General features: G+C 45.0%; 1 protein-coding gene across 6 annotated transcripts in view; it reads left to right on the top strand.

Annotated features, from left to right (window-relative positions):
* The window catches only part of dachd (dachshund d), an 89,650-nt gene that overhangs the window by 40,783 nt on the left and 26,614 nt on the right, over positions 1-22,253 (top strand). For 3 of the 6 annotated variants that reach the window (XM_072396623.1, XM_072396622.1, XM_072396624.1), the window contains exons 2-4: positions 7,561-7,676; positions 14,010-14,162; positions 19,340-19,501. In XM_072396623.1, the coding sequence (XP_072252724.1) occupies positions 7,561-7,676; positions 14,010-14,162; positions 19,340-19,501 (431 nt within the window). The remainder of the gene's footprint in view (positions 1-7,560; positions 7,677-14,009; positions 14,163-19,339; positions 19,502-22,253) is intronic. The other 3 variants (XM_072396625.1, XM_072396626.1, XM_072396627.1) reach the window with 2 other exon arrangements.

Raw genomic sequence — 22,253 nt, 5'->3', positions numbered from 1 at the left:
AATGGGGAGGATTAATGAAAATGCAGCTTGATTTCTGTTCTCCAAAGCTCTTGCTATGGGGAACCAATTAACTACCCTTCAGGATGACTTTCACTTCTAACTGCCGGTCTGTTCCACTGCCAGAAACTGGGATTAATTCTCAATTAATCCCTCCACCAGAACAACTCTGCCTTTGTCTGCTGGGGAGGACATGAGCGTACAACACCGAGGTTACCCCAAGCCTGTTTGGTGGAGGAACTCCACCCCTCCTAAGATTGATACACCCTGTAGACTAGGTCTTCTCAAGCTGAAAATAAGAGCCATTAAAAGGGAATGGTTGACAATGATTTTTGTTTTAGGATTTTGGGCTTTATTAGCCATGCATATTAATGAGTCAATTAATTCCATTCGTCCTCGCAAGTGGTCTGTTTGTTTTTGCCTGACCTTTTTATCTTAGATGCGTTCACGCTCCGCTTGGTTTAAGCACTTACTCCATACTGTGTTTCCCATCGCCTCATGTCCAAAAAGGGAGTTTTTATGTGTTTAGCACTAAGATTCTCCCCCTCTCTTTTGTTTTCTCTCTGCCACTCTCACTCTCATCCATCCACCCCCCCCCCCTCTCTCTCGTTCTCTCTCTCTTTCTTGAGCTTTCTCCCTCTGTCAGAGTGCCTGCTGGATGTATTCTTCCCTAAATGTGACAGGAAATATGCTATTATAGCATGCAGAATATTTGCCTGATGGGATTTGCAATAAAATTACTACAGTTCCCTTCCATTAGGATCTCTAAAACCCCTCTCTCTAATTTATGATTACCCCGGCAAAAAGACATGTTATATACATAAAGACTAAAGTAGCCCCCAGTCCACATTTAGCCTGTCCTGCTCTCAAAGTTAGTTGAGAGGACAGGAGAAATAATTGAAAAGTGCAGCTGGACTGTGTACAATCTTGTAAGGGATGCCTAGAAAATGAGATTAATCAGTGCACAGACATTGTGGGGAAAAGTTTGCAGTGAATGCCTGACAGTTGTGCTCTTTCTCTCATTTCAAATGTTGGCAGGCTAGCAGGCAGCTCCAAGGGAAATGCGCTCCTTTCATACTTGAGTAATTGATGAATTGTATGCAATATGCAAATGAGAATCCATAAATCTTATGAATGACAGCTTAATTTATGTGAGCCTTAATGAATGCAGGATTAGATTTTAATTAAATATCCTCAAAGGCACCCTGACTGGGTAAGTTTTTAAAGCCTTGTTTTGAAGACTTGTTTCATATGCATCGCAGTTCATGAAAAAAAAGGGGAGAGATCAGTGAGAGTGGTGAGATGAAATTTCCTCACAGTTTGAAGATAAGACCTGTTCTGTTTTGCTAACCAAAGGCACTTGCAATTAATAAATACTGGAGCAAAATCATATCTACCAATCTCATTTAGGCTTTCCTGGAACTACTCATTCTTATACATTTGATTAACTGCATTTACTTTAAGCACTATCTGATTTCTAGCATTTGGTACTGTGTCTTTTTAATTAAGAGAACCATCCATTAGGCATGGAAAAGTCAACCAATTAGGCTTTCCTCATCAGTTCCCGTGATGTAGGAAGTCTGCTTACTCATTATCAGAGTCTGTTGATGTGATACTAAACAATCTGAGACTCTGTAGTTATGGGACATACAATTATGAAATCAGCTTTTAACATTAATGATGCATGGGAATAATCAGCAATTTATCATGTTTCAGATCTTTTATAGAATCTATTTCACAGATGAGAGGCTTCAAACGGCTCTTAATAGAATGCGATTACAAGACTGAGCCCTTTGTAGCCACTGTAGGAATGGTTCGCGCCAGAAGTGTGTGGCTGCAGTTGCACCACACACAGGCTCGGAGTCCCCCCCCCCACCTCCCGTACCATCAGACGCCGCGATGGTCCGACCCAGCGTGGTTCTAATCGCGCCTGAGCCCAGACAAAGGCACCAGGAAGGCAACCACACTCCCAACTAGTGCTGATCTCAACCCTGCACATCAGTCCAGCCGGGGATCAGAGCACAGACAGCACTTTAAAAGGGGTTTTAGTGGGATTGATGCTAACTCTCTCCCGCCTTTGATTTCACACCATTTGATCTGTGATATATTGTTCCGTAACAAAGGTTCACAGTTTGCAGGCGGATGCAGCTGTTCCGAACCTTAATAAATAAAAGTGTTTTGTTTTTTCTTCGTCTTCTCACACTCACAAACTCGCTGTAATCCAGCTATCTAGATCAGATAAGCGTAATGCGGCTACCTGTGCGAGGCAGTGTTTGACAGGTGCAAGGGGAAACTGATTGAGATAATCCAAGAATAGGTTCAATGCAAATACAGATACAAGATGAAGGGAAGGATAGATGGATGCATGAAAAAGATGGATGAGTGAATACATTCTCATGTATCACACTGTGACTCGGAGATTATGATCATCACAACGAATAGACTGCCAAGGTCAGCAGGAAATATAAATCATCTTCTTTCTTTTTTAACCTTTCCAAGGCAGCACACGGTCCTGTCATTTTCTCAGTTTTCTCTTCGAGCCCAGGATCCTGGCCGCGATCTCTGCTCTGTGGAAAGGCAAAGAGAAAATGTGAAGAACGAATATTTACGTAGACGAATATTTACGTAGACGGCCATGCTCGCATTGCTCTTAAATATCACCCGAAGCTGATTTAAGCTGGGAGCAAAAGAAAACCCACCACGTGCTAATCAGCTAATTATTCATTTGACAATTCCGTTATCATCACAAATTCAACTTGGGGAAAACATTTGCTCGTTTTTTTATTTATTTATTTTCTTAACTTCACACTTTTAAGTTTAAAGCGTAACTTTACTGTGAATCCTGCAGTTTCTTTAGAGAAAAGAATACAAATCGCAGAGCTTGTTCCTCAGATAACCCATCCCTGCATTTAAAGTTGAAGAAATTAGTCGCTCCCTTCCAATCAGAGCCGTTATCTCACCTGTGGGGATTTTAAATGAGCAGGAACACACCACAGACGTGTTCTCGCTGTCTTTCAACAAACATAGTTGACCTCTTGGGGAGTTGTGTGCATATTTATAAACCCTTTTGATTGAATCAAATAAAAAAAAACAACAAAAAAAAACTATAAGCTCAGCATATTCAGGCCCCTGATGGTTTGGGGGGTGGTGGTGGTGGTGGTGGTGAGGGGGGTGTCTGAATTTCTGCCTGACCTGGCACTTAAAAGGTAAGAAGCTGCTTTGTTTTATCAATAAGACCTTGTTTTCATGGCTGGTCACCACCCCAGCAAACCAATCAATGGGGCATGCTCTGCTATCGCGGTGTGAGAAATGAAAAATAAACCCCAGATAATCCTTCAGTTAAAAGGTTACTCAGGGCGATAAAAGCTATTTTGTTAATTTATTTACTCTCTGCACAGGAGAGATAAAGAAAAGGAACAATTAGGGAATTCTAGGTGAGAGATTTTAAAAGGGCAATGACATTGGGTTAATATTTTATAAGGCCTGATTGGCAGAGACCTGAGGAGGCCTTTTGTTTACATAAGCCCCAGACGAATGATTCACTCGCTTGTTTTGGCCAACTGGGCGGAAATGGAATAAATATCTTCATCCTTACCTTTTAGAAACGTCAAACAAAAGACTGAGATAAAAGGTTAATGGCTCAATCATGGCCACCAGGAAATACTATTATGCTCTTTGCCTGCAAACTAGAACCACTGTGGGCGTAATCAGGTTGAATTCCGAAAGATATCCGAAGATGGAGGGAGCGGATGATTTTTTTTTCGTGTGTGTAACTAAATCCACTAAGGGAGTGCGCTCACTTGGGCTAAACATTGCATTTGTGGTTTCAATTGATTTATAACAGATCATAATCACTGCATTAACAGCCTTCTGGGTAATAAGATCTCAGTCACTGCTTCCGTCTTCAGAAAAAAAAAAAAACAGTCTGATAGGGAGATGTCAGAATTTTGCCATTAGATCAAAAACCATCCTGATATCGCATGCGATATTATACCTCTTATTAGACTGATCACCTCGCGTTGGCTTCCTGTAAATGGGGCGAGAACGTGAATTTAATTATTGCGCTTTTATTGCATTGTAGTGCAGAAATTGGACTCGTGCGGAGTGTATTGTTGGGCCCCATGTAATCTGATTGCCTGTGCAGCGTAGTGTGTTGGATGGTATCAGGTTCCAGCCGACTCTGCTGGGTCAACACACGGCCGGGCCATTAAAGGAAGTCTGGTTCAGGGAAAGTTCACCACTATTTTCTTTTCACCGTGGCACCATAACAAGAAAGAGAGAATAGATGTGTAACATATTTGTGGCCTTAGCCCAAAGCTGGTGAGGTCTATTTTGTTTTCCTTAATTGAAGCCAGAGATAGGTGGGGGTGGGGGGGCTTAATGTCTTTAGTATCAGTGTAAATAATGCATGACATGACATTCTTTCATGACTGACCTCCAGAACAGAACTAATATTGTCCAAACAGGCCCGATTTAAGGTTCTTATTCTCTGAGACGTCTTAAAGTAGACCAGAGGAAACAAACAGAAGGCCAGTAAGATTAGAAAGGACAACAGCGGGTAAGAAATACCCAAAATTCCAAACACGAATCCAGTTGTGCTGTCTTTTTTTTTTTGGTACAATAATGGCCTAGTTTGGAGCAGTTTCTGTGCCAAGCTATTTAGGGAATCGGCATCTGCTGCTTGATAAATAGCCTGGCTCTTTTGTTCGAGGCCAGGTTGAGTTCCTCTCTGGACCCGCTTTATTAGCCTGGATGGACCTGACCATTGCAGATCTGCTCGGATGTTAGTCTGCACTCCTCAGCTTTAAGGCCACACGATCTTAATGTATACAGAACGTAACTAATGAGACTTTAAATTAAAAAAAAGAGGGAAATAGCCATTGCTTCCACTCGGTAACAAATTGGATGCTATTTCTGCAAATTTAGACACCAGCTCAGCAATAAGGAAAGGAGACAGGAGCATTCATTTCTGAGAGGCTTTCCTGTTGCTTGGAGGTTCCTCAGTTCAAAGCTCTGCTTCAGTTGCTGTATTGCTTTCATGGCTGGCTATTGTTATTTGTGTTCAGAGAGTGGTTGAAATGCTATCCCTTTAAACACACAGACAGGTTCTCTTACAGCCTATCTAAACATTACCTTTTACTTAACTGGGCCTTTGTGCCGAGGTTCACATCCTTTCTGCCATGATCTAAGGTAGATGTGACATTTTTTTGTCCATTTTAGAGCCTTTTTGCTTTTAGTATTGTTAGTAAAAAAAAAAAAAAAAAAAAAGCCTTTTTACCCATCACATATCCTCCATTGAGGTCTTTCATAAATAATTCAGCCAGAGTACAAGTGAAAGTGATGACAGCAAAACTGTCTGCGATCTCGCCCTCTCATAAGATCAAAGAGGTGCCTCTATAGAAATAGGAATTACGTTTCCAGACCTTCCTGGGTTGAACGAGCACTCGTTTCTCTTTCTGCCCCTCTCCTCCTCGGTGCCCTTCTCGCTTTTCTGCCGTTCACCTCTCCCGTGTGTTTCCCCTGCAAAGGGACACAGTCGGGTGAAAGTCTGCTTTTAGCCCTAAAAACCTCCAGAGCCGGTAGATGAGAGAGTCAGCACATTCAGACAGACTCTTGAGTGCACTCTATTAGCAGCAGTGAGGTAAATAAACCTCAAAAGACATGGCTGGATAAATTCATCTACTAAGGCTGTGCAGCATGTGAGGTAAAACACGGCATCACCCTTTTACACATTGCCTTTGGGAAATGTAGGGAAATGTACTGTAACACAAACAGTTTCACAGACTGTACCGGCTGATAAAGTCCAGAGTAAGACATTATCGTCAGATCAGAAGAACTTATCAGTGGGTAACAATTCGATGCATCTAAAATGCTGTTACAACCAACAATTTTTATAGCTGAAAAAGCCAGATTCAGCCTGTGACAGCTCCGCGGCTGTGAGGCATTTTTTGGGCTCTGCTGATAAAAGACGCTCGAGAGGAATCTGGAATTCAATAAGTCTCCTCATCAGCGGGCTAAAGGTAGTGTTGACTCGCCAAAATATTTGAGTCCGAGTGAGTCTGTTTCAAAGATTGTTTCAAAATGGATACATTGTACCTATTTTAGTCTCTGCAGGCTGGATAGACCCTAACCCTGCTTGGAAAGCTTTAAAAATGACATTTGTTGCATTTTCTATCACAAACACAGCCAGACTGTGTAGAAAAGGCCCCGGGGAGGAAGGGGTTAAGTAATAAGCAACCTTACATGCAAAAAGTTTAACATAGAAAACTGTTTAATGTAATTCTTCTGGCCGCATGATGCCTGCTATATGATTAGCGCCTATTAGAATGTATTTGTACGAAAGTTTCGTGGGCTGTTTGCTTTCCCGCCTGCCCTCTTCGAAATCTATCAAACGAAGACACGAAAAGAAAAGAAGAAAATTGTGAAAAAATTCACTTCCCCGTTTGTGTTGACGGCATTCGCAGCAATCTATAGAAAACATTCCTGTGTTTTAAAGATAGATTTGACTCATTTAAGAGAGCACGCGGTATCCAGGTATAGCTTGAAACGGACTGCTATGTGAAATAATGTATGAAGCCAATATGTCACCTGTGTCAAGTCACCGTAATTCATCTTCGGCTGAGACATGCAGCCGCTGCTTCATAAAGAATATGCCTCCGCAGAATCTCGGCCTCATTGTGTTTCTTTTCTTTTTTTTTTCTACCCTGTAGGCTTTTTTTTTCCTTTTTTTGTGTGTGTGTTTGTAACTATAAGCCAGCAAAGTAGGTATTGATTGAAACTCGCAGCTGTATTAATAAGTGAATGAGTAAGATGTGTGGAAAGTCATGGGTGTATCTGCTTTGAAGGCCTTTTCTCCTCCACAGTGAGGTGGCACAGTCATTTATCACGGCTGGATCTGTGCCCCTCGTTTGGTGTAATAAAACTCCCCCATCAGAATCGTCCAACAGGTCTGAATCACTCTGTCACACCACCTTCCAGCTAAGGCACGCATTAAATCAAGCAAGCAGAACATTTCCTAAGGCAGCCATTGCCTTTTAATTTCCTGAAGAACCTTAAAATATCATTCATTACCAGAACTACACATATTTGGTTTTTAAAAGTCTCATAAATCAATAGTGGCCTGACTGCAATAATTATAACAAGTTAACATGTAATTTCCAGGCCGAGGGCCGTGCACTGGATTTTAGCATATGCAAACGAGGCAATTCAAATAGTGTGGGGATATTAATACGGAGGAACAGGTAACGAGGTACAGGTTATGAATTATGCATCAAAAAGTGGTTGATCTTCAATAAAGGAAATGAATTCACCGTGTAATCTAATTAGTTATGGAAGTCTATTATGTTGAGCTGCAGAAAGCAACTGTCCTTGAAAAGAAATGTATTTACAGTACATGGTAGCCCTTTGGAATGGAATTGCATTCTGGAGTGCTCCAACCGTTAACACCCCCCCCCCCCCCCCCCCCCCCCCCCCCCCCCCCCGTCCTCCACCACCGCTGCCCACTCCTCCCCTCCTCCAGGTCCCAGTCTCCTCCTTATGTCTCACCGCTTTCTTCCTTTTCAGCTCCAGACCCGGCCGGCCCCCGAAGAGAACCCAGAGCGTGACATCGCCAGAGAACCCCCACATCATGCCCCACTCGGTCCCTGGACTCATGTCTCCTGGCATGATCCCTCCCACAGGTATGGTGTGGTCTGCGTTGCACTACCACTGTTGCTAAGGCTCTGGTTCACTCTGTCTGGATCTCTTGTAGTTCTTTCTCTCTCTCACACACACACATGGAGCCTCCCTACGAGTGGCCTCCCTGCAGCTTGTCCTCGAAATGGCAACCAGTCCAAAGTGACACATGCACCCAACCACCAGACACCAGCCGCTCACTCGTTTACCAAAAACAGATCCTCTGCTCAACCCCCTGAAACCAAGAGGGGTGGGGGTGGGGGTGGGAGATTAAATTGGACTGGAAATCCTTTCTCTCAGATTATTCCAGTAGATGTTGCATTTTGCCTTGAGTGCATTCTAATTAGTGCGATTAAATCCACTCCACTGGTATATGTACATAGGCAGTGGTGATGCTAAAGCAAGCTTATCGCCACAAGAATCAACAACAACCGTTTGTGCCCTAACTTAGCCCCGGGCCAAGTCTTATTGCAACTAATGCTTTTGTTCTATTTGTGGCTGGCTTCATTGTGAGTGCTTTGATGTCGGTGGCTCTAAGTGCTCTGATTTGCATATTTCGCTGTCCTTCTTGATATGTCTTTAATGATATTGTGCTGTCGAAAGCAGCTCTTTGAATGCTCCTCCGGTGTACAGTGTGCACAGTATCCAACCCAGCTATTAACTGACAAAGAAACAAGCCACCAAAGCCGAATTTCCATTTTGATATTGATATATAACAATTTAAGCAGATTTGTGAATTGCCTGAATTACCAGACACATTTGAATTCCGTCTCTGTAAAAGAAAAGAAGGGGAAAAAAAGACTCTTTTTTCTCTTTTTGCCTAAGAAGCAACAGAGTGGCATCTACGAATACCATTAAAGGTCCATAAAAAAGGTCCATCCATGCGTTTCAGTACAATGGACCCTCACAGCTCAGGCTAGCGCTTTGAACTCTGGGATCGGGGTGAGGTCACTGGCTATCGACGCTGCACTATAGACGGCGAACTTAAAGGCTGAAGTGAACACAGAAGGAGAACAATGATGAGAAAGACACGTGTTATTTAGTGGAACATAAAGCAACAGAAAAGCCTTTTGATATCATCCCCTTAAAGCCCAGAGGGACTCTCTGATCTTGACATTTAGTCAGGGTATTCAGGGGGCAGAGATAAAGTAATTGAGGTTTTTGGTCTTCTCATAACTGCCTTAAGCCTCCAAACTGTGGGAAGACTGAACTTCTACACCACTCTCTGTGTTGTAATTAAACCATTTATTGTTTTGATGCTTTTTATTAAGCATTAAACGTCTCGGGAAGTTACAGATAGTGACAGATTAGTAATCGAGTATAATTGACCACACATAAGTTAGCATCTAAGTGGGCGGCTAATTGATCTTCCCGTCATGTCCAAATGTTCTGAAAGATGATAAAAAACGACACTGAGGAACTGTCTTGAATAGTTACACGACTGTGTCATGTCGGATTAGTTCATTTTTCAGCTGAGCTAACGCCTGCACACACAGATGAGACTCGGGCTGACGTTTTTTTTGGGTTTTTCCGGAAGCTTCACCGATTCTTCGGGACAAAAAGAAAAAGCTGCGTTGTTCAGTTTGAGTTACATGAAGTGATTTGTTCAAAATAACATATCGACTCTGCCCTGCAGCACACGATGCCGGTGCTTCTGTGGTTGTCAGTCATCGAAGAGGAGCTAAGATAATGTCTTATCTCTCGATAGAGCCAGGAACTTGTCCAGGTAGCAGCATTCGGCGCTCCTCCTCTCAGGTTTGGGTTGTTTTAATGTCGCCGTGGTTTTCCCATCAGCAAACTACAGTCGGCTAACTTTTTCTTAAGAGTCGACTGCAACTGGGCAGGCAGAAGACGTGCACTCAAATCATTTCAGATTCATATCAGTGCCGATGAAACGGTGGAAAGATGTCTTCTTTACACTCAACGGGACCAGAGATTGGATGTGAAACACAGTGTTAACATATGTATCTTTGCCCTTGATACCGGATCCATTTAGGAAAGGACATCCTAATATGCTTAGTTTTCCTCTGAAGGAAATACCTTCATATGTGTGTGAAAGCACACGTGTGTGTGTGTGTGTGTGTGAGTGTCTGACTGCTTGCGTTCATGCCCCTGAGGGGTGTGTGTGGGGGGGGGGTTACGCTGGAGCCTTTCCAGTTGCTGATGCATTACAGGCAGATTGGCGCCCAAATCGGATTATTTGCTGTGGACTGACACCACACCGAGATGACATCTCCTTCAAAGTGGAGAGAGGGTGGGTGGGGGGGGCTCCGCTCACACTCCGGCCACTTCTTAAGCAGCAGCTTTGATATAATTCATTTATGTCCTGGATATGGCTTCAATCTTTTAAGAAAACTCACACGAGCGCTGCGTTCACCATTAGAGAAATGAGTGTCACCTAGTTCTTCCAGGGGTGCATCCTGTCCTTTACCAAGAAAAGCACTGCCTTTGCTTCCCTGCAAAGCGGGATGTGGGGGCTGGTTCTTCTTGCTAATGCCGTCAGATGAGACCTGCTGCGATATTCTCTCTCTTCCCATGTACAATTAGCGTGTTATTTTTGTGCCGCTGAGTGGATCGTCTTGTCCGTCGCCACTTCAAGCGAGTTCGAAATAGAGCCGGCGTGCACCAGGTAATTTCGTGTCTCTCGTGTGTCTCTGCCCCGCCTCTTTCCGTTCGCCTGCTTGTCGTAAGGTTAGCACACCCTGTAATTGATACTAAATTTGCCATGATGTGGATGGCACAGTTCAAGTGGTTCAGTGTGCCTCAGAGTGGCGTCGCTCCCGCCCCCCCGTTCCTCGTCGCTGTGCCACCACCAGCCCTTGCATAGAATTAGGCGACCAAATGGAGAGCGTCTCTCTCCTCCATTTCTCCCTCTGGCCCCCGGTAAATAACGTGTGTTTTCATTGTCGCCCACGGTGCGCTCCTTAGCGCGGCAACAACAACAGAGACGCGGCAGATAAGCTCTCGTTGTTTTGTTTTTTGGCTGTTTTTTTTGTTTTTCTTTTCTTTTTTCAATCGGTGCTCGACAAAGTCGTAAAAGTCGGGCCTTTTGTGTGCTGATGTGAAGTTAATCTGATTTTAATTCAATTATACGAGTTAGTTGCGGAGGGCACAGGCATTGGGGTGTTTGTTGTAAGAATGTTCTGACATTGGCGCAGGTATGGGGCAGCTAGCATGTTAATTAATGATGAAGATCCTGACAATATGCAGAGGCATGACAGCGTTAAGCCAGTCGGCTGCTGCTTCCTTTGCATATTAATAGATCCTTCATTATTATTTAATATGACAGCTGCTCCAAGGGCTACCATCAGACCTTGTCTCTGTTATTTGCTGTTTTGTGCTCCCCATGTGACAGTGCCATGCTAGTCTCTATTTGTTGAAATGTTCCCTTTTCTGTTCACTCACTGGTGTGACTCTCCACATGTGACTCTGAGGCGCTGTTTGTTTTATGCTCAGGAGGATTCGGAGATGTCTGTGCTCCCATATCAGAAAAGTGTCTGAATCTAAAGGTGACTTTGAAAGAATATACGAGGCTCGGGTTGTTTTGTTTGCATAGTAATGAATGCAGATTAGCACTGAGGAGGCTTGGCCTTGTTGACGCTCAGACTTCTGGTGGCTAATAGACCTGTTGGAGGACGACTGCATCTCCCCGGGCTTCCTTGTGACGTCTGTTGTGCTGAGGCGTGTGTTACGTGGATATGACAATTGATCCTGTGAAATGAAACAATCATCAGGACAGTGATTTCGATCTGTGAACTGCGCCACTTAGTCTGAGACAGAAGGGAGGTCGCAGCTGAGTGATGAATGAAAACTACAAAAGGGATCATTCCATCTGTTTCGCAGTAGTACAAATCAATTCCTCAGCCTTCGTTTACTCGATGCACATTTGATCCAAACCTGTTACCTTCCTTCTCCGACGTGGTTTCCTTTCCCTTTTTATTTGTTTCACGGCTCCTGCGGTTTAGTCCAGTCCACAGAGGAAAAAATAGACGGTGAGGACAGACAGGCTGCAGTGCAATAAACCATGCTGTTCCTACAAGTTAGAGAGCGTCGGAGGGCTCCACTGCGGCACTCCTTTGAGCGGCACCTGATTTGTGGGGGGAATTTATCACACAAACAGCCCAGAGGTGATTTCAATATTTACTCGGCAGTCTGTTCTGCATACGTCTCATTTGGAAAACAGTTGACTCTTGCCCATTATACACAAATGAAGGCTGACCTTCAGACTGGGCAGAGGCCACATTCATTATGTGAAGAAGTATCACCTTCTTATGAAGCAGTGGCTCTTTTTTCTTTTCTCTCTCTCTCTCTGTCTGTCTCTCTCTCGCTCTTTTCTCTGGCCTTCCTATGCATATGGAACAGCAGCCAGGGCCCACTGCAAATGAGAGGGCCCTCGGTGACATGATGTATACTGTACGTCAATATGGTACTGGTGTATTTTAAGATGCAAACAAGGCTTTAAATGATATGCACCTCCATGTCAGTGGCTCAGAGTGACTCCCACCATCTGCCTATCAGCTGGGGATGAGGGGAGAAGGTGTTGAGGCCGGTGTGTTCTCCCGGGCATGTTTGTCAGTGTGCGTTTGTGCCGGCAGAAGCTCATATGTATTTATTACAGCCGCATGTTTGATTTCTGCCTCCTCTTGTACTTGTGCCTCGTCTCAAATGCGTGGCTAATAGCTGCTCGGAGTCCCGTCGCCGAGACGTGATAAACGCATTCGCCGCTCTGTCCTGCGTGAAAACGTAATGCAAACCTGCATATCAAGCGCCAGCAGCCGCTGTAAAAGGGCAGCCGCTACAACCCGGTGTTGATGTGAGTTATAACAGTAATAGGTGCATATCTTTGTGCGAGCCATCCATCTTTGATTTTGTTGCTGGGATTGGCAAGAGGAGTCGTGGGATTCTCCTGAGACACACCGGGGGCCTAGAGGAGCTTTGGCGCTATCTGTCCCTGCTGTTTGAGACCAGCCTCATGAATAAAGATTTCAGTCACGTTCCATACACCGGAACCCTGGAACTACCACAATGACAAAGCAGTGTTTTATGATCTCTGCAGTGTGCCGAGCATATGTCTGTCTATAATCTCCGACTCACTGTATCAATCATATCGAGTTCGGCTTGATTGATGTGGACGACTGTGTCACATTTAGCTTCTTCTTTTCTTTTTTTTTTTTATGTGCACGTTTTGAGATTGCTGTGGAAATTTGAATGATTATTTCAAAACGGGGTGTCAATAGTCACTTAGCCTATTCAAAAACCGTCGCCTTGGGCTCGAGCCGCACGCACGCGGAATTCTCAACGCCGTTTGGCATTTTGCCTGAAATGCTCAAGCGTTTCTGCATACTTGATGACGCGTTGTTTGTCGCTGCAGCAAAGCTACCGGATGTTTCAGGAGTTTGCTAACTTGAGTTTAAAGACTGCTTTGCATGTTTTTTACGGGCAGCGTTAGCATAAAAAGTGCCACATTACGGCATGATTGATCCTCGGTTTTTTGTGATGTCTTTCCCTGGTTCTTGCCCAGTGTCGGGTGGTTTCTAACCTCTGCAGTGCGGGGCTTAATGCAGTATTTCGTTTAGCACGCCGGCTCGTTATGTCTTTTTAATAGATAGTAGTCCTTGATGAATTTTCCACTCGAAAACTCGCCTCGACGGTCAGAAGAAACGCTCTTATTATGAGGCATCACAATGCGTTTCTCCGAGTGATTTGAACACCACAGTTGGGCATTATTCTGGGTTTATTAGATCTGATGAATATGTCAGAAGTTATTATTGAAATTCCCCCAACAAGGCTTCAGAAGACACAGTTCTCCGTATGGATTTGCTCACGCCGAAGCCCCTGTGAACTGTCCTATGTCACACTGTATCACAAAGCCTCTTATATATATATATATATATATATATATATATATACGCACATGCCTTGTGCATTATGAGTTGTACACACAAAACGCTTGCATCATGTACTATTATCTTGACTGCATCTGCTCCCATCAAGGGACAAATACATCAATATAGAGGCGGGGATTGCTGGAGTCTGCGAAACATTCATAAAAATCATAAGCTGCCGCACACACGGGAATCCATCTCATCAGCATGATAACCTGCTGTGAAGATATTCCCTGTCAGAAGATGAAAAACCAAGTTATGATCTCATAGGAGCTTGTTCCCCATCGTGTATGAAATTATTCATAGTTTTAGCGTTTCAGAAGTTCCTTTGCTTTGTTGTCTTTATTCGTCACGGCAGGTCTGTGAAAGGTTTTTTTGCAGGTGCCGCGGCTCAGCCTCCGCCGACGTGTAGCAGTCTGTAAGCGCGCTGTCTCCTCTGCCTCCTCTCTCCAGGCCTGACAGCAGCCGCGGCGGCAGCTGCCAACGCGGCCATCGCAGAGGCCATGAAGGTCAAGAAGATCAAGCTGGAGGCGATGAGCGGCTACCACGGCAACGCCAACCACCACGGAGCCGACGGGGAGAACGGAGACCTCAGCTCCAGCGTCGGTGAGGATGCCCTTCACAGACACAAACGCACTTCCACAAACACTCATGTTAAAGGAAGACAAAAGCGAGCCGTAACCTCCGTTAGATGACCTGGACCGTGCAGACGGACACATGAATTAGAACTCCAGCCTCATCCATGTCTCTGCAACTCTGTAAGCTAAGAACAGACAAATGTTAAGACATTTACAGTATAATCTACATATTAATCCCCCATTATCCCAAAATGCTCATTTTGTGCAGCAGACAAGGCTGATAACAGCCATGACTTATGAATTAAGCTTGTTTTGGCTATTAGCCTACAAAAAAACTTACAATTCATAATTAAAAGCATTTCAAATCATCGAGTTCCACGAAAGACACTCTGGAGCGTCGGGTTTTGACAGACTGGGTGCTAGAAATGTGCTTCTGTTGATATTTGCAGTATATTTGGGCACACTTACAAGGCTACAGATTATAAGGCGGTACTCTGAAGCTCAAGCCTGGTTTTTTGCGGACTTGCAGATGATTAGTGATATCCACCCTTTGGTTTCTACTGGAGAGCATGTCATTGCGTTCAGTCACAGAAGTTACAGGGATTTAGCTTGTGTTTGAGCTGGAATGGGCTTATTTTGCTCTGATAGGTTCACATAGACTCAAGACCCCTCCCGAAACGGCCACCTTTTCTTTCAGCAACTTGCTCACTCCCCGGCAGATTTCAACCCGAATCCCGAGATCCGAATCCCACACATAGAACTCCACTCCAAGCAAAGATTTGCAGCGTTCACTGGGCACTGTGTTGTTTTTCAGAAGCTTTTTGAAATGCCAAACGCTTGATTTAGCTTAGCATGGATGCACCGAGAAGGCTAACAGTGATAGTAGAACCGAAGCCGCGTTTTCTCTGTTTGAAAAGTGTTTGATGTTGGAAGTAAAAAAAGCTCGACAGCTGAGTAAAACTGTGAACACGGTGTCCCAAAGCTTACCAGCTTTTTAACAGGGTCTAATTGAATCGCTGCGAGACCACTGCTTTTCCACAATGTGCCATTTCAATTAATTATTAGCCCTAGAATTCGGAGAAGGACTTCTGTAATATCACACAAGCACTTAGTGAATTAAAAAGAGCGATAATGTATGTTAGTGTGGATTCATGAGCCCGCTCCAAATTGCAAAGCAAATGTAATCCCTGTAGCTTTTGTTGCTAAATGGAAGTTTTGATTCACTTACTGGAATAAGCGGCGGGGACTTCTGAATGCATTGCTCCGATAATACTTGACACCGCGGAGCTTGTGGCGTGCGAGATGAAAACAGGATGTGTTTCAAAGCAGATTTAACAATGCAGAATGCATGAAGTGTGAGGTCACCGCTCTGAGAGAATGGAGTGTGTAAAAAGGAGAATATGAGCTCGCGAGGTCACAGAAATAAAGATAAATGTGAGTAGCAACAGCAAGGCTGTGGCAATGGAGCTAATAAGAAACTGTTTTATCTTTTTACAATTTAAATTGTAACCTTGGGTCCGCAGGCAGCCACACGGGCTCTCTGTAGAATCATAATTCTGGCAAGGGGGGAGCGGTTCTAGGTGCGGGTGCACGGGCCACAGCATTAGCTCCCTGAGTGAAATATATGGCAGTGACGCCTCTCGGCCCCATCCACAATCAATTGGATTCTTTTCCTTTAATATTTACTCGCAGCGATGAGATGCTCGTCTGCATGGTGATGAACAGTCTGCCACTGGCGTTTGAAGGTGACCTGTCAGTGAGTATGGACAAATCTCTCGCTCGCAGAAATGTAGAAAATAAATCATTAGGGGCAGGCAGTCAGACAGGGGCCCCTCTCTCTCTCTTTCTCTCCCTCACTCTCCTCGGATTTAAATCAGCTCAGATTTATGATTTGAATTAATGCTTCGTTTGGTCAAAGGAATGGTCACAGAGACAAATGATGTTTGGTACTGAAACCATCCTAATATTGATTACCGGGTGTCGCAGCAATCTCTTGTTTATATCAAGCACTCTCCTGTGACAGGGTGGCCAGCAGGAGTCATCCTGATAATACGCTGCAGATATATGGCCTGCTCTGCGCCGGAGAGTCATGGAGCACAGCGAGCGGCATGCTGTCTTCCTTCATCTGGCCTTTGAATGGAAGCATTTTTGTAATTTTGCAAACATAAGATCTGGCTGACGAGGAAAGCTTGATTGCAGGATTATTTAAACATTCCAAAAGGGCCTCAGTCTGGTCTGATTTATGAGTCTGAGCATCTAATATGTTCAGCTCCCATGCCTGTTGTCCAATAGCAATCCAAATGTGTAAAGCATTGGACTGTTACAGCAAATAGTGGGCAGAAGGGGAAATGTTCTTTTGGCCGCAGCTTTGGGACTGAACTAACTGTTGTTCAGAGAGCCGACTTGGGGAATGACTTCATTCTCTCTTTAGCAGACTTAGACCACAGCTGTTCTACGGAAATGAACTGGCATTTTATAATCATCCAGCCTAAACCCACGCAAACGGATGTGTTTACTTAAACAAATTATGCTACCAACCAAGACAGGAATTGATATGATAATGAGCACGCTTCGGATAATGCCACGAAGGATGTAGACCCATTTAATCAGAAGGAGCCACTACATAAGCTCATTGACAAAAGAAAAATAAATAAATCCTCCTCAGGCTGAAATACAGGTGCCTCATCTCGGTGTTTGTCTGAGGCTGATCTTGCATTGTGAAGCGCTTAAAGCAAAGCACAACAGAGCCAGCCAGTGAAGGACACTCCGTGCTGTTTGCAGAGTTGGATTGCCCGCCGCTGTCTTTGTGTTGATGTAAATTGAACAGGCTAATGTTTCTCCCTCGCATTAAATATTCATCACAATTAGACCTTCCTGTTTGCATCAGTGTTATTAATTATGGTGGAGAAAAAAAAAACAGCCAGTTCAACCCCGCCGAAGTCACCAAACATCGCCAGAAAGAGTGAAAAAAGTCCAAGAAGCGCTGAAGAAGTAGCGTCATGACGACAGAGAGACGTAGGATTGTGAGGACGGGTAAAATTAGGGGTGTGTGTGTGTGGTGGAGGTCTTTCTTTGATTTTTTTCCCCCTCACACTCTTTAGTCGGGCGCCCTCTCAAAGCACATTGTGGATTGTTCCTTCGCCTCTCAGGAAATGCCACAATTACAGATCACAGACCAAGCAAAACACGTGTGGCGCTTGGCCTTGAGGGGGATAAACAGCCCGCCATTCCCTCCCAGCGCATTGACCCCGGCCACAACCTTCATTACTGGGGGGAAAAAAAAATATTGTCAGCTGCCCACTAACAAACACCTGCCAATTTCAAGAGAAGGAATTGCTTTTATTTCATCCCCAGAAAGGAAATAGTGGGTTGTTTTTTTTTCCCCCGACCTGCAGAAAAGAAGCAGGATGAAAATCTAAGTCCGAGTTCACCCTCGTCCTTCTTTTCTCCGTCTCATTTCCGTCTCTTGTCTTTCACCCTCTGTCTCTCTCTGGCCACTGGGTGCTGCCCTGCCACTCATCTTACCCCTCACCACGCAACTCTAATGGAGCTGAAATCCTGTTTGTAATTAGATATGGGAATTCCACTGTCATCAGCCAGATGATGCCACAACATGCCGACCAAACAGCTCCGCAGGAGGAGGAGAGGGCTCAACAGTCGCTCCTTCCTTTCCCATTTCAGCGTCCATTTTCAGTCCCTCCCACACCTGTAACATCTCGCGGGCCGCGGAAAGCGGTTGCGCTCTGCAGCGGCGCTTAAAAAGACCCGAGAGTGAGCCTTTTGTCTCGCATTTGTGGCTTCGGTCCAGGCTGCCTGCGCCCCAACGGGGAGTGGAAAGTCACACGCTAGGCTGAAGTTGGACGGGTGCTGACAGGTACCTGGAGTGTTGCCTGACTGAGAGTCGAGAGAGGAGGTTCAGGGTGAGGCGGCGAGGAAGCATCGTTCTCGCTTCCCAGGGTCATCAGGCTAATTTCGCCAACCCTACCCCCGCGCTCGCACGTTTGCGAGCGTGCGTACGCGTGTCTGAGCGTGCGTGTTTCGCGTGAGCGAGATAGACGGGGGCCTTGGCCCCTGAGAGCGCTCTGTGAGGAGACCACAGCTGTACACTCCCAGCAGCTAATTGGTCCTTATCTAGCTGTCCCATTCATCTTCATTTTTTACCAATTACTGAGCATTATCTGTGTTCTCAGTTGGGTATGGGACTTAATCCTTTTTGGTTAAGCTGGTGCTACAGCTTGCAAATTTCAAATGGAGGGAGGGGGGTTGCATGGTGGGAGGCTGGGGGGGTGGGGGGGGGGGGGGTGGTGGGGGGCAAAAGTCATAGCAAAAACAAACTCTGAAACTTCCCATCATCCCTCACTGGCAGGAAGCAATCAATAAACAATGACATCACAAGACGGAGAGAGGAAAAAATGGAAGAGATCAATTATTGGCATTATAATTCAGGTCCTTGTTTGCAAACGTTGCAGCCCCATTGATTAGGCTGTTCTTGTTGCACTCACCATTATTGACTTGTTAAAACCATATTTTCTCATCATCAGTGGTTTTACGTTTGTGCACACAGATAACGACGCTTTACGGGCCGCGCCATTAATTATTCAGCGTGCATTCGGTTTAAAGCACAGCAAGTCAAAATCCTCCTGTTTACTCTACAAACAATACAAGTACAGTACATTGCTCATCCAGAAGGTACATCAAGACGCTGCAGTCTGGGGGCCGTTAGCCCTAATTTTCTGAGATCAATGCATAACTAGGCTCCTCTCTATATGGGGTCCGTGCTTGGCCATGTTGCAGAGCGGAATGAAGTCAGCTTGGATACCATGCACTAATTACCGGAGTGCTTACAGCTCAGTTGGATAGCATTTGTAACATTTTGGCCCTTATAAGTGAGTCTGTTGCTGTATTATAGGCTCGTTCGTGAGACATTAAGATGCATCAATGGAGGAAATCGCAGCGGAAAATGACTTATAGCAGAAAACAAGTGTACAGTGGGTAAAATGACACAAACCTATGCATGTGTACAGAATTCATAGACGTGCATGTGAACAGACACAGTCTTGCACAGGAAAAAAGCAGAACACATATAGACACCCTACTCCTGCACTTTGATAGGGATCTGTTTGGTCACACTCTCTGCGCCAGCTGTCAGCTCAGCTCCACTGCTGCGATTTAATTAGTCTGTTTATGTCCTTTCTAATAATAAAGCTCTCTGGGCGGAAGGACACATCCAGCAAGCTAGCTCCGCGCTCCAACCTGCTAGCTGCGCTGGTGCTGGTGGCCCAGCACAGCTGAATATGGGCCATGATGGAGGATGGCTGCAGCTTCCTGCTCTTCTAGACGGAACACCGGCCCTAAGGCTCAGATCTGGTATCACCCCCTACTCAATCCTAACCTTAACCATTAGGGGATAAAGCACACACTGACCTGATATGAGTGTCTAGGGGCAACTTCATCCATCTTCCTCTCTAGCGCTCTTATGGGAGCTTTTGTCAGCCAAAGCTCTATAGAGTGACTAGATTGTTGCCATAGGCTGAAAAGAGCTCAGTTGTTGAACATATCGTAACACCTCTCTCACTGCTACACATATTGTTTTGTCTAATTCTATACGTTCAAAGTCTGGCTTGTTTTTGATTTTCTTTTTTTTTTTTTTTTTTTTTTCCTAAATCAAGGTTTTCGCGGTTAGAGCCGCCACCATTTGGGAAATGGAAACTAATGGCTGTAACAGAATCAGACACGGAGTTAGACAGAGAGTGGCAGAGCAGACAGGCAGCCTTCCAGTCTGAGTGAAGAGCTTGATGGGTCTCCGTCTCTCTCTTGGGCTTTGGCCCCTCACCATCTCTCTATTAGTCTGCCAGGCTCATGGGAGCCAGGTGACAGATAAGTGAAGAACGACACACACATTTTAATAGACATTTCAAAAGATAAACCTGATAATCATTCCTCTCTTTAATGAAGTCTAATGTCCTCGTTCTAATTCCAGTTGCGTCCGCTGTCAGGCATCAGCGTAACACTTGAATATGCATGATTGGGAAATTGTGAGACGCAGCGATGTTGCGACAAAACACACAAAACGCAGACAACTGCAGAACTAGATTGCAATAACTGGGGGAATTGATGAAACATTATTTGCGTAATGATCCGTATCGAGTCGTATCGTATTTGAGTGGCAGCTGGGTTGCGGTGTTATAGAGCTGAAGGGACACGAGGATCGGCAGCACGCGAGACAAATCACGTGTCGTGGAAATATTTGTTTGATTGTCTCTTGCGGTTAGTTCACAATAACAGGAGCAGAGCTATAAAAAAACAACTGACCAGTCGAGTTGTCATCCCTCATCAACATTAGGCCTCGTTCTTCATTAATTGGATAGATTAATTTGGAACGCTTTGATGCGGGGGTGATGCATGTGTTCGGCTGTCCCCTCCTCACTATTCTCTGTCAGGTTGAATTTAGCCAGGGAAGGGGCTGACCTTTGAAAGTGAAGAGATCAACACAATTTGAAAAGACAATGTCACTTGGTGTAAATGTGATACGTGTAATAAATGACATTCAACCTTTCAGTGATGATGAGCTTTCGCAGGTCGCAATAATGTGAAATATGCACGGCGTGTAATTGCGGGGAATAGGAGCGGTTTTCGCATGCAGGGCTAAGATGGTGCAGCATTAGAGCCGAGATATCATGGGCTCTCATTTTGCTCTGATTATGTGTAAGAGGAACCATTGGCATCGGGTAATGATATAACAGTGTACACAATAGCAGCAATGACACTGTGATGACAACAACAAAATGAAAATCTCTTTTCCTGTGATTACAGTGGGAAAGTGTCCCATTGACTGCCAATGCAGCAATCAGGGCTCAAATAGAAAGAGTAAACAGTTCTGTTCCGCAAAGGCATTTTGTGTTTTTTTTTTTTTGTTTTTTTCAATTATGACACAGGAATCCTCCTCCAAATAGAGCCAACAGCCACACAGGGTCCGGGCGTCCTATCCGCCGCAAAGCCTCTCCTCTGGGACCAAGACGAAGGAGGAGAGAGCGCAAAGTGTTTTTTTTTAAGGGATTCAGCACCATCAGCACAACTTTTTGCATTCTTTACTGATTGTGTGTGAAACGCCAACTAGAAAAATGAAAGGCAAAAGCTCACCACGTTAGAAACGTCCCACGTGCTGCCCTCGGACCGCACGTCGCACCTTTAAAACAGATGAAGTGAGGAGGTAGCGATGCTAATTTTGCAATTAAAACAGAGGATCTGATGACCACATGCAAACTGACTCCCAAACCCCCCCCCACACACACACACACACACACTTCGCCCACTAACGCGATATGACGGCAGAGTGGGCCGTGATTGATAACACTCGTCAATATATTTCATTTCAGGGGCCTTAGTCAAATGACAACTGGTTGTCATTGACTGAAAGCAATCTTTTTAAAAGGGGAGCCTTTGCTAAGTATCAGATGAAAATGATTCCTCTGTCTGCTTGGGTGTCACTGTCTGCAGGAGCTTTATTGATTGGACTTGAATATATTGCACACCGCAGTAGTAACAGCTGCTAGCAATATCTCTCCTCTCCGCCTGCTCTCCTCTCTCGGTGCCACAGCTTATGGAAGTGCTCGGGTGTCGAGGCTCTCGCGTGGATCTTGTGCGTTTATCGAGAGTGATGCGTGACAAATGTAAAGCGAGCCCGGTTCCGACCCAAATTACAGAGGCGAGCGCCGTTTGCTAATGCGTCCTGAAGGGCCTGGCTCTCTTGGCCATCCGCCCCAGTCGATTGCGTTAACCGAACCCACCATCATCCCCCCCCCCGCCCGCTCCATACGCCCCATGTTATCAAGCGCGAGGATGTTGGCATTGGCTGGTAAAGGTCATTTACTGTAATGAGATTTGCCACATGCAAGCATATGGCCTGATTATTGCCCTGTTCGTTAACATTTTCCGCAAAGAGACAAATGGACAAGTAAAAACTGGGACCGGCGCGGGTGGGCGGACGGTGCGGGAGGGGCCAGGGAAACGTGTTTGGCATTTTCTCTTCAAAGACAGGAAGAACTTCTTCCACAACAGATCTGTCTCAGAGATGATGGATCTTTCAATTTTCATAAGGAATGCGTGCCATTAGAGCAGA

Source organism: Leuresthes tenuis, unplaced genomic scaffold (genome assembly GCF_036924035.1).
Source record: "Leuresthes tenuis unplaced genomic scaffold, fLeuTen1.0.hap1 SCAF_12, whole genome shotgun sequence".
Taxonomy (NCBI): domain Eukaryota; kingdom Metazoa; phylum Chordata; class Actinopteri; order Atheriniformes; family Atherinopsidae; genus Leuresthes; species Leuresthes tenuis.
Note: the sequence above shows the minus strand (reverse complement) of the source record. Positions and strands in the feature narration are given on the sequence as shown.